Source organism: Bufo bufo, chromosome 4 (genome assembly GCF_905171765.1).
Source record: "Bufo bufo chromosome 4, aBufBuf1.1, whole genome shotgun sequence".
In the NCBI taxonomy this organism is placed as follows: Eukaryota; Metazoa; Chordata; class Amphibia; order Anura; family Bufonidae; genus Bufo; species Bufo bufo.
In genome coordinates, this window is record NC_053392.1 from 345,892,215 (window position 1) to 345,905,507 (window position 13,293).

General features: G+C 45.5%; 1 protein-coding gene across 1 annotated transcript in view; it reads right to left on the minus strand.

The window, feature by feature from the left end:
* Positions 1 to 8,107: 8,107 nt before the first annotated feature.
* Positions 8,108 to 13,293, minus strand: part of TRAPPC3L (trafficking protein particle complex subunit 3L) — a 169,524-nt gene continuing 164,338 nt past the window's right edge. The window contains exons 5-6 of the mRNA XM_040426842.1: positions 11,166 to 11,351; positions 8,108 to 8,227 (exon numbers count right to left, since the gene is read on the minus strand). Of these exons, the coding sequence (XP_040282776.1) occupies positions 8,108 to 8,227; positions 11,166 to 11,351 (306 nt within the window). The remainder of the gene's footprint in view (positions 8,228 to 11,165; positions 11,352 to 13,293) is intronic.

The window sequence follows — 13,293 nt, forward strand, 5'->3', positions numbered from 1 at the left end:
GTCAGCCTGGTGTCTAGCCCTGTCAGTCAATGGGTGGGAGGGGTGTGTGTGCAGAGCACAGGGGGTGTTATAGAGCATTGCTCAGAATATTCAGCCCCGCCTCTGAGTGCTCAAATTGTTTATTTGCATATGAATCTCTGCATATCGCTGCAGCTATTTATCATACATAATCAGCATAATGAGCCCTACCAGGCAGTATGTATGGTCTAATAGGGTTGATTCTGGTGACAGAGCCTCTTTAACCTCTTATGGACACAGGGCGTACCTGTGTATTTCCGATCACCGCTGTGCGGCGGGCAGTGTTAGGAACGGTGCGCCTGCTGAAATCATTCAGAAGGCACCCTGTGACAATGCCGAGGGAGGGTCCTGTGACCCCCCCCCCCCCCATACCGGCGATTGCTGCTAACCGCAGGTCAATTCAGACCTGCGGTTTGCAGCATTTCCAGGTTATTCAGGTCTCCGGTGACCCGGAATAGGAGGGTGATCAGTGGTGTAATATACACCACCAATCACCCTCCGCAGATCCTGTGAGGTGGCGGTGACGGAGGATGAGGGTGAGGATCGTCTGTGATTGGTTGGAGGGACTGACCTGGAGATAACGTCGCGGAGCTCCGCTCTCCCCCACCCACAGAGGTGCGCTGTATGTGGCCGGCACTCTTAGCTGTAAAAGAGCGCCTGGCCCACTGTTAGCGCATCGCCCACCCCATCGCCTGATCAGCGAGTTTTTGGGCTGTGAGCAATTTTTCGGGGATTCTGTTAGGTTAGGGTGGGTTAGGGTAGGGTATACATAAAAACACACTGCCCCCCACACACACACTAAATAAAGTTTTACACACACACGCACTCCCCTTTAGCGTTCTAAGATGGCCCGCCGGATGTTCTCGGCCGAGGAGGCATATGCCCAGCTGCTCTCCGACTCCGAGAGACCCAGTGAGGACGAGGATGACCCCACTTTCCTGTTGTCATCCTCGTTCTCCTCATCATCTAGTGATGATGATGAGCCCCAAGGCGACGAGACGCTGCCAGGCGGAGCCAGGAGCCCCCCGTGCCAGGAACCCTGTGGCCCACACTAGTATGAGCAGCCCTGGGGCTCGTACTAGTTTCTTCCGGCCCCCACCAGGCAAATTCAACCTGATCCCTCTACCGGTGAACTTGGCTGGAGTACCCTAGAGGATTTTGAGCCCTTGAATCCTGACTTTGTTGGCCAACCAGGAATCCAGACACAGTGGGGCTTCACTGAATATGACATTTTTTGGTTTTTTTCAGTGAACAATTTGTGAATCTGATGGTGGAGCAAACGAACTTTGTTCACCCAACAGTTTATAGCCCAATTTCTCCCGAGTCAGAAAATACCTCATATGTGGATGTAGAGTGATCTGCGGGTGATCTATACATGGCTCAGAAGACAAAGAGCGCTATTGGGATTTTGGAACAACCAAAATCGCAATGGCGCTACTTCTCTTCTGAGCCATGTAGTTCGCCCGCAGAGCACTTTACGTCCCATATGGGGTATGTCCTTACTTGGGAGAAATTGGGCTACGAATTTTGGGGGTGCGTTTTCTCCTATTACCCCTTGTAAAAATGAAATAAAAGGGGGCTACAAAGAACATGTTAGTGTAAAAAAAGGAGATTTTGAATTTTCTCCTCCACTTTGCAGCTATTCCTGTGAAGACTGTGAAATAAATTAAAATGGGGGGAAGGGCAGGGGGCGGACTGAAGAACCTCAGGGCCCCCGGGCAAAATAAAATCAAGGGCCCCCTTACAGGCCCCACCCATGCTCTGCTGCAAGCCGCACCCTTGTCCCGCCTCCATGCCCCGCCTCCAGCCACACCCTACACAATCTTTAATAAGATTTCAAAGTTAAAGCAACACAAAAGGCACCCAGACCCCTTCAAGCTCATTGATGTGGTCTGGGTACAGTGTCCCTTTTGCAAATCGAGCTGCAATGTTCTAGAGAAACTGCATTGTTTGCGTTCCAGCAATAAGTCGGCCTCTAGTCGCTGGCAGCCACCTGAGGGCTTCCTGGAGTAAAACAGACCTTTGGTCTGGTATCTGACGCTGGACGTCCTCACACTCTGCATGATGACCTCCAGGGTCAGATTTTCCCCATAGGAAAGCATTGATTCAATGCTTTCATATGGGGTGATCTAATCTCAGCGTCCATTAGTGAGCCTCTGTTAGAAACAGTTCCCTCCACCTTGTACTTGTTCCACTGATCTGCTACTTGCGGGCTACGCGGGCATGAGTTCAGTCACTTCGGCGCGTGATCCCGCGAGATCCGTGACCTACAGCGGCGGGTCTTGCGGGATCATGCGCTGCAGGACGGGATAGCGCACCGAAGTGACCGAACTCATGCCCGCGCAGCCCACAAGCAGCGGAACAATTACAAGAGGGGTGGGGAATAGCCAAATTAAAAATATTTTGAACCAAAAGGTGTGCTTTTGGTGGGTTTTGAACTAATGGTGGTCTGTGGATGGCACTGTTATGGGGGCTCTGTGGATGGCACTGTTGTGGGGGCTCTGTGGATGGCACTGTTGTGGGGGCTCTGTGGATGGCACTGTTGTGGGGGCTCTGTGGATGGCACTGTTGTGGGGGCTCTGTGGATGGCACTGTTGTGGGGGCTCTGTGGATGGCACTGTGGGTGGACACATATATAGCACCTTATGCTATATATGTGTCATCCACAGATACCCCCATAACAGTGTCCTGTGAGTGAATGACCCCCAATATAGGGTCTGGGGGCCGGCATCTGGTGTTGTAATGGCAGCGGGGCCCGGTGCAGTCGCTGTATTCTATCGCATCGGGCCCCCGCTCACTGTAATACTAATTTTCATATGTGAACAAGAACAAGAGAATTCTTCCTGCGATCCTCTCCCTCTCTGTACTCACAAACTCAGTAGCAGGCAGGCCGGGCGGCAGCACAACTCACTGACGTCACGCGCCTGCTCCTTCCACTTTATGATGAAGCAGGCGGAGCAGGCGCGTGACATCAGTGAGTTACGCTGCCGCCCGGCCTGCCTGCTACTGAGTTTGTGAGTACAGAGAGGGAGAGGATCGCAGAGGATTTCTCTTGTTCTTGTTCACATATGAAAATTAGTATTACAGTGAGCGGGGTCCGGTGCGATAGAATACAGTGACTGCACCGGGCCCCGCTGCCATTACCACCATTACCAGGCCAGCATAACATTCGGAATCGGGGCGCTGGGCATAATACATTATGCTATTCTGCGGCGGGCCCCCATCCCGGCCGGGCCCTCGGGACCATGTCCGAAGTGCCCGACCGGTCAGTCCCACCCCCTGGGGAAGGGGATTATAAATTTAGTACTCCATGGAAGTGTGGTACTTCCCTGAAGCAACCGCAATACAGAGGCCTGGATGATCGGGGGGCACGTGTCACACTGAGTGGTGGTGTCCTTCCGTTACCCCCTCCTGTTACACACGCTGCACTTTTTTTGGGACCGTCCCTTCTTTCCAGTATGGGGAACCACACCTTGAAAGTGTTGGCCAGGGACGATCCGGCGCCTCCCAATTCCCGAGGTACTCCGGCCTGCTCTTTCCCGGTCAGAAAGATCAGGTCCTTGAGGACTGCCTCATAGAACTGAAGGAATTTTCCTGTGTTGCCAGCGCTCCGTGACAGCACAAAAGAGTTGTACAAGGCAACCTGCACCAAGTAGACCACAACTTCTTTGTACCATGCTCGGGTTTTGCGCATGGAGTTAAGGGTTGGCACTTTTCTTCAAGCCAAACCCGAACAGAAGGGAGGGAGGGCCCCCTTCCAGGCCCCACCCATGTCCCGCCTCCAACCACGCCCTTGTCCCGCCTCCAGCCACACCCGTGTCCCTGCCTCCACCCCTGGTCGCTGTCGCACCCACGATCGTTACGCCCCTGATCCCGTCACTACAGAAATACAGCGCCTCATACCTCTTACATCCAGTGACGTCTCTTGTAGATGTTCTCTTTCCTCATCTTCTCCTTTCAGACCTTCAGACCAGACACCATTTTTCAGCCATTTCTCGTCTCTGCAGTTTGACAATAAAAATCTTAGTTTACTACTTTTCCATCATTCTCCCCATCTTCTGGACAAATCATCCTACTACCCCCAATACTGTGCCGCTGTGCTCCCCAATACTATACTGCAGAAACAGATAAACCCCCTGATAATAGTAGTACCACACAGAGCCCCCCATATAAAATACCCCTTCTTTGTGGCCTCAGTAGAAGCCCCCCAAATAATGTGCCAGTAAGAAGTGCCCCCCATGAGATGCCCCCATGTGTCAGTAAGAAGTGCCTCTTTTCTCCCGCCCAATATATGGCCAGTATAAGGTGCCTCTTCCCCCCCTTCCCTGAGGCTGGGTTCAGGACCTGAGCGCATTTTATATGCGCGTTTAACGTGCGTTTTTGTCGTGCGTTTTTATGCGCGTTTTTTGCAATAGTAAACGCGCGTTTCACGCGCGTTTGTGTGATTGACTGCAGTGTCCTATGGCCACAAACGCGCGTCAAAACGCCCCAAAGAAGCTCAAGAACTTGTTTGAGCGTAGGGCGTTTTTCAGCGCGTTCAAACGCGCTGTAAAACGCTCAAGTGAGAACCAGGGCCATAGGGAAGCATTGGTTTTCATGTGTTGAGCGTTTTACAGCGCGTTTGAACGCTCTGTAAAACGCTCAGGTCTGAACCCAGCCTTATATGTGCCAGTATCAAGTGCCTCATTTTCCCCCCCCAATATGTGCCAGTATAAAGTGCCTCTTTCCCCCCCTTCCCCCCCATATGTGGCAGTTTCAAGTGCCTCATTTCTCCTCCTCCCCAATATGTGCCAGTATAAGGTGCCTCTTTCACCCCTTCCCCCATATGTGCCAATTTCAGGTGCCTCTCTTCTCTAAAAAAAAACCAAAAAAACTTTTACTTAACTCCAACGAAGCGATGCAGGCGTCTTCCCGGCCTGTGTACCGTGCTGTATGGCTCAGGCGGCGTGATGACATCATCGCGCCGCCTGCACCAGCCTCTGATAGGCTGCAGGCACAAGGTCCGCAGCCTATCAGAGGAACAGGGGAGGGAGACGCCTCTCCCTCCCCTGCCGCAGCACAGCCGTCTGTATCGCTGTCCTGAGGACGGCGATACAGATGACTATGGAGATGAGCACTTCCACAATGGAAGCGTTCATCTCCCTGTGCCCAGCCACCACCGCCATCATTCACAGCTGATCCTGTGCCCGGGTCTGATAAAGGCTTGTACCCGGGCACAGGATTGCAAACCCGGACTGTCCGGGTCATTCCCGTATGGGTGGCAACCCTATTCTGAGCAATGCTCTATAACACCCCCTGTGCTCTGCACACACACCCCTCCCCCCATTGACTGACAGGGCTAGACACCAGGCTGACGTCACAGCACCACGGGGATACCGCACATGCAGCCGTCAGCGCTGACCGCAGCAGTGCAAGGGTTAATGAGCGGCATCAGTGTTTTCACCGATGCGGTGCATACAGCAGGGGTCCAACTATTAGTGCCTGCCGGACCCCTGCAGCTGATCGGGCGGGAGTAGCTCCTGTGGCCCGCCCGATCAGAGCGCTGTACCTGTATGACGCTGGGATTTGTGACCGTGTTTCCAGCGACCTACATGTACAGCGCTGGTATCCTATGGGTTAATGACATATTATTTATTATAGTATATGCTATTAAATAAAAAAAAACATATGTCTTTCTGGGGACTCCAACATGCAAAGCCATTAATGTAACCTCCAAGCTATAACATTACCACATGGTTTTCTATACTTAGAAGCTATCACATAGTACTGCCATCTGTATGATCATATATTGTGTCTGTGGATAAAGCAGTAATATGTATATCAGCTTTCTGAGCAGATCTCAGTGTGGTGAAGCTATAGCACACTGTGTGTATAATGCACATATATACAGTAGATATGTAAAATCCAGGATACAGCTCTGTATACAGGGCCCCTATACTATAGTGCTGCCCATGTACTCTTAATAAAATAAAATAAAAAGGACTACTTACATCACACACCACTTGAATTTGACTCTGATGTAGAGCTCAATAAAATATAAAACAAATTTTATTAATAGCCTGGAAGGGGATTTGAACCCATGAACACTGCATGCAAAGCAAGTGTCTTACCACTGAGCTATTATAGCTTTAGATGCCAAAGGTGGTGATTTTTCTGATCTATGAGATGTAGTATACAGTAAACCTAAGATCCCTTGCAACACTGACAAATGAAGGCGTGACTGAGATATCATCGTCACACATCATTTAAATTTGCCTCTTATCTAGGGCATAATAAAATATAAACACTTGTTTGAGGCCGAAAGAGGTTTTGAACTCAGAAAGCCTAGACATGGGGCAACAGCATTACCGCTGAGCTATGAACTTGCCTTGTATGAGCATGTGATTTTTGTTCATCTATGTGATGTAGCATACAAAACCACAGTAAAGCTAAAATGTTTTGTGACACTGAGAAGTGAAGGACGTGAGACATCAGCGTCACACATCATTTAAATTTGTAAATATTTTTTTGAGGCTGAAAGGGGCTTTGAACTCAGAATGCCTGGACATGGGGCAACAGCATTACCACTGAGCTACCAGCTTACCTTGTGTGAGCTTGGGCTTTTTGTTCATCTATGTGATGTAGCATTCAAAACCACAGTAAACCTAAAATCCTTTGCTCCCTTCCTTACCACTGAGCTATCAGCTATGCGCTCATAACACTGTAATGTGTTAGCTTATAGCATTTTAGGCACAGAGATATAAGCTCAGCAATAGACATACTTTGGTTGTGTGATTTAGCATACAAATACATAATATATATCTATAACTCATTCTCACTTTGACCCTGACCTATGAAGAGCATAAATCAAACTCAGATATGAGAGTCAGGTGTCAGGGTCAGGTGTCAGGGTCAGGTATCAGGGTCAGGTGTCAGAGTCAGGTGTCAGAGTCAGGTGTCAGATGTCAGGGTCAGTTGTCAGAGTCAGTTGTCAGAGTCAGGTGTCAGGGTCAGGTGTCAGGGTCAGGTGTCAGGTATCAGGGTCAGGTATCAGGGTCAGGTGTCAGGGTCAGGTGTCAGGGTCAGGTGTCAGGGTCAGGTGTCAGGTATCAGGGTCAGGTGTCAGGGTCAGGTGTCAGGGTCAGGTGTCAGGGTCAGGTGTCAGAGTCAGGTGTCAGGGTCAGGTGTCAGGGTCAGGTGTCAGGGTCAGGTGTCAGGTGTCAGAGTCAGGTGTCACATTGGCATTATTTTGATACTTGACTATGATATCTGACCATGTCCTAAAATGAACACTGTACATGTGTCTAGAGGAAAGAAGGTTTCTACACAGACACAGAAGAGGATTCTTTACAAGTTATTCTGATTGCCTGATCGGAGTTGGGAGGAAATGTTTTTCCCTAAAATTAGGAAAATTGTCTGCTAACTTACAGGGGTCTTTTTTGCCTTCCTCTGGATCAACTTGCAGGACAGCAGGCTGAACTGGATGGATGGATGTCTTTTTTCAGCCTTACTGACTGTGTTACTTTGCCACTAATTGGCTTACATCAACTTGGTTCTGCAAGCTTGGTCCAGGTTTTGACCAAGGAACTGACTGGTTTAGATACACAGCTTTTATGGTACAAAATAGGATACTTCTGCAAACCACTGGTTTTTACATTTTTATTTTTAGATTTGTTTAAACAAAAATTGATGTCACATAACCTCTTGTTTTGAGTTTTAATGCTATACAACATAAAATTTTCAAAACAAAAAGTTACAAAAAACCTGAAAAATATTCTTAATTCATAACACTTCTTTTTAATGAGATATAATCTACTAACATTACATAGCATTGCATATTAACTTTGCCATAATCTCTTTTGTACTACATCTATTTCTTGTGGTGTGATAGGGTGATATAAACAGTACAGGATCCTTTACTATCCTCAAATAAATTTCAATCGAAAAATTATTTCTTATAATAATTTTATGTTGTTTTTAATGTACTTGAGAGTAGATCATATTAGTAATGACTAATCAAACCAATCGATGAAAATTGACAAAAAAAGTCTTTCTTTGGAAAATACTTTCACAGATAAGGGGCATGTTCTTCTAGCAATTGAAAAGCTGTTCATTTATGTTTCTTTGATCTCTTTTCATCAGTCTTTCTCAGGAATGTTATTCCTATTTCTGTGACATCATCCCCCTTAAGTCTGTCTTGAACAAAAGTGACATCAGCCGGTAAATTAATCTGTAAAATGAAAAGACTGTATTTTATTTTCACGCTCTTCATTCCATGGTAACACCATGAAATAAGAATGTTACCACACTGTATTAGACACGCTCTTCATTCCATGATAAAACAATGAAATAAAAATGTTACCACACTGTATTAGACATTGTATTTGATATCATCTGTCAAATGTTTGCAATGTAATTTTAGTTTAAAGCTTCTTAATGCTGGTATTACCACCCAAAATTACTACTCCCAAACCCAGAGATTTACAAAAGGTTTTGTAAGGGATGAAATAACAGCCATGACCATGCATATACAGTCCATACTTTTGCATATATACACATAAAGCTTATATACAAACATATACACACAACAAACATCTAAATCCAGTAAAGCATAGGGGCAATTTAGCAATCGTGTCTAAAATGTAGGCAGCATTAACTTAAACAAGCAATATAAGAATGTAAGAAACATCCCAGTGGCTTACCGTATGCTGGATGATAAATTTGGTGCATGGCTAGACCACTTAGTGGTTTACTTTGAGAGGGAATTTTGTAATAATTTGCTATTTTGGTGTACATTTTAGCATTTTTGACCATGCCTTTTTAATAATTGCCCTGTTCCTGCTTAGTCACCCCCCCATCATCGAGTGAGGCACAGTAATTTATTCTTTTTGACAAATTTGCTTCTTAAATACAGTATGTCTAAAACTTAGTGTAACATTTTGCCCCAGAAATGGACTATATTTTGATGCATTTTATGTCGCATTCTTAGGTAACAGTAGATTAGTAAATATGGGCCATACTATATACACTCTGTGACACATTGTCTTTGCTGCAGGGGAGCTACCAGGACGCTATCTCTAGGAATAGTCTTGGTGTAGTTCGTGACTGACCCACAAGGAACACACATGGTCAGGAAACAGGGAAGAATCAGGGCAGGTGTGTGCCTATCCATAAAACAATCTTAGGTTAGGACAGGCAGCAGAGAGTCAACACAGAAGACTGGCAGAGGTCAGGGCAGGCTGCACAGAATCAGAATCTATAAACAGGCACCCACCCAAGTATCCTCCCCACCAAAGTACAAGGACAGACTAACAGAGAAGAACACATTCACTGGAAACTAGCAAGCTAGGAACCTAAAACTCAGGCACCTCTCCCTTGGGAAAGAGGCCTAAAGTACCCACAGGTGTTAAGCCATTGGCTTGGAGCAATATTGTAATGGCCCTTTAAGAGCCAGGGAAAGCACATACCCTAAGGGAAGAAGGAAGATACCTTGCAGCCTGACACAGGCTACACCCTCCAACGTGCCAGAGTGCGGAGAAGGACTAGCAAAACCTAGCTGCCAGGCAAGAAGGTGAATGATGCAGTGCCCTTGCCCTCCCCAGATATTGGGGCTTCAATGGGCACAAAGTGTCGCCATGCCATATATGACATATATACAGACAGATCTTATACACACTGTGGCACACATGCACATACTTTGCTGCTCTGCTGGATTTCTCTCACAGAAAGAGGTGAATACAAGATAGGCTAATCGAGCCAGCCATGATGTGAAGACACTGGAACTGCAAGGCTTTAAAATGTGACCCTATGCATGTGGATTTAATGTGGATTTCACACAGATGGTTGAAATCCCCAAGAACAATGTGTATGTGAAGAAATCCTAAAGTTCTTCCCCAGAAACTCCTCTCCAGCTCAATTGTTGTCTGCCATCTGCTGGTGAAAGGTGAACATACTCCATGTAAGACCACATTATACTAAAATGTACATAAATCAGATGAGGAGAACAGATGAGACAAAAGTAGTTAGGACAAATGAGGAAGATCTTAAACACCATAACCCACTTTATGTACACTCTTGCACTAACCGTGACCCTGTCATGACCAACCGATCAGAACAAAGTTAAAATCACAACCATGACCTTATGTCTGGGTCTTCTACTGTATATAAGAAAAGCCCATTTTGAAATACACTGTTATGGTATTTTGAGTGACTAGAACAGTCTGTACATCACTAGCCAGAGCAGAGAGTGGCTACTGACGAGAATGGCTCTCTCCAGGACGTGACTCCTCCATGCATTACATGAACAGTCCATGTGTAATGCTCCATTTCTCCTATACTGGTACTGCAAGCGAATTGAACATTGGATGCAGACATCTTGTGATCATTTTATTTTCAGGGAGCCCTTTTGACAAAAGTGATTGTCCACAGGTCACAAACTCTATAAATGAAGCAATGATTTACTCTCAGTAGATAGTATCTTAGGATGAGCTTTTTATAGTGTACATAGATTATATAAGCATGATATATAGTAAACGTGTCACTATTGGTAGGTTCATGGCTCCAGCTATAGGGTTTGCAATAGGACCCAGAAGTTGTACCTTGACCTATCCAACCCACAACATCAAAAAGGGGTTTCTAAAGGCACCACAACAAGTTAGCCCATGTGTACCCCAAAAATAGTGGACTGGGCCTAAAATAGTACAGTATGCTATGGTGATAATAATACTTTATAATAATCACTTTAGGCAAACTGGGTTACACAACTCAGCCCTTCGTTTCTAGGCTGTGGTGTCCTGGAGAAACCTGGGAAACATGCTAATCAAACTACTCATAATATGACACAGAGAAGATCAACAGATTATACTTGAAGGCATTATTCAGCCTTTAAAAATTCATGTCTTACCTTTAAGCTAAGCCATCAATATTAGAATGGTTGGGGTCCAATTCTCAGCACCCCCTTGGATCAGCTGTTTGAAGAAGGTACAAACCAGCCGTAAACCAATGTAAACATTGAAGAGGCTGTAGGGCTCACCCAAGGGCCATGGCCCCTTCAAAGAAAACTGGTGGATTATTAAGAATATTGATAACTTTTCCTAAGGATGGGTCATCAATTTTAAAAGGTTAGACAAACCCTTTAAGAGTAATAATATTAAGCATAAAAATAGTACCATTTCCAGTGCTCCTCTTAGGACTCCAGAAAGAAGGTTACAGTAGCTCAAGGATGATCTGCCTGTTGGAAGTTCTTCAACAAAGTCAACCAACGGATTTTTATCCAGTATGAGAGAAAATCCATTTCCATTGTCATTACCCCCAATTGTAGAAGGAGTGATCCCAAGATACATTTTGAAGGCCACCTGTGTAATAAATATTTAATATAATATGCAAAGTAATGTAATAGTACTTATATAATAAACTCAGTCCAGTTACAAAACAGCAATTATGCAGACAGTAATATCACAGTAGTTTTATCATGTGCACACTGATGTCACAGTATTAGGGGCAGACACTGACAGTGCAGGGCTTCCGTGCACAAAGTATGTTTGGACCCCCCTCCTTTAATTGCTAAAAAAAAACTGCAAAAAGATTTATACTGTTTTTGTACAAACTTTGCTTATGATGCTGGTTACCCTTACACAACGACGACAGTGAGTCCATCTCCACTCCAGTGTCAGACATGTGACCTAACATTGCAGCACTGTGTAACTATTATTTGATCTGCCATTGCATGCAGTAGAATCAAAATGAAATCTTGGTTTAGTTACTGGTTTCCATTGGAGCAGATCATTCGGGTCACCTGTGCTGCCTTATCCAAGGACAGAATAGAGAACAGGGCAGAGGTGCTACCCTGAACCTGAGACTGTATTCCTCGCCCAACACCACATAACACAAAATAATAAACACCATTCAAAAGAATAGCAAAGCAAAGGTTTTCACAAACCAGTTATCTCTCTTTACTGAATCTACTGGTAAGGCCGAATGCACGCGACCGTGGAACACGGCCGTGAGCGGTCCGTGGTATCCCGGCCTGGCATCCTGCTGACAGCAGGAGCCCACGGTGTCATTGGTTGCTATGACGCCGTGCGCTTCATGCCGCCACTGCACTACCGTAATACACTCATATAGATCATACGAGTGTATTACTGTAGTGCAGCGGCGGCATGAAGCGCACGGCGTCATAGCAACCAGCAGGATGACAGGCCGGGATACCACGGACCGCTCATGTCCGTGTTCCACGGCCGTGTGCATTCGGCCTAAGGCTGGGTTCACATCATATTTTATGCCTCTGTTTGACATATACGTTAGAAAAAAAAAGGTACAAAAACGCAGCACACCGTGTTCTTGTATCCTGCAGAGTCCGGTAAAAAAAAACGTATTGGTTTTTTTACAATGGTAAAAAAAAAAAGTATACATTTTTTTTCCCAATGGAACTCTATGGTGAACGAATTCCACTGTATGGCATCAGTCTGAGACATCTGTTTAATGTATACATTTTTGTATTCGTTAAATGGATGGGAAAAAAAGCAATGTGTACCCAGCCTAAGTCTTTCTTGAATGCTAATTCATAATACAGTAAAATTCTTTAATTTTGAAACAGAAATCCTAATAGCTCACCCCTTGTTTCTATCGCAGAACTTCATGACCTGGAAACTGATCCACAGAAACAAGGCTCCTTCACAAATTTTTCCCTTTACAGCACTGCTCCCATTCACTTGAACTGAATTTCATTGCATGCAACAAGTGGATGAGACCCATGCTATGCAGAGAAAATGCAGGAGGGGCTTTTACCTTGGGATCCAGAGGTCAGATTACACCAAACAAGAAGTGATAGCATATCCTTGTGTAGTGTTCATTTTAGGACATGGTCAGATATCATTGTCAAGTATAAGAATAATGTCAGTGTGACACCTGACCCTGACATCTGACCCTGACACTGAAACCTGACCCTGACATCTGACCCTGACATCTGACCCTGACACCTGACCCTGAAACCTGACCCTGACTTTGTTATTTGACTCTGACATCTGAGTTTGACTTATCGTCTTTATAGGTCAGGATCAAAGTGAGAATGAGTTATAGATACACTGTGTATTTGTATGCTAAATCACACAACCAAGAAAATCCTTCAGTTTGCTGTCTGAAGCTATAGCTCAGTGGTTTAGATGCTTGCTTCACATGCAATGTTCTTGGGTTCAAAACCGCTATCAGTCTTTAAAAATAATTGAAATTTTTTTGAGCCCTAGAAAAGAGACAAATTCAAGTTATGTGTGAACCTGATGTCTTACTTTTCTCTTCTCA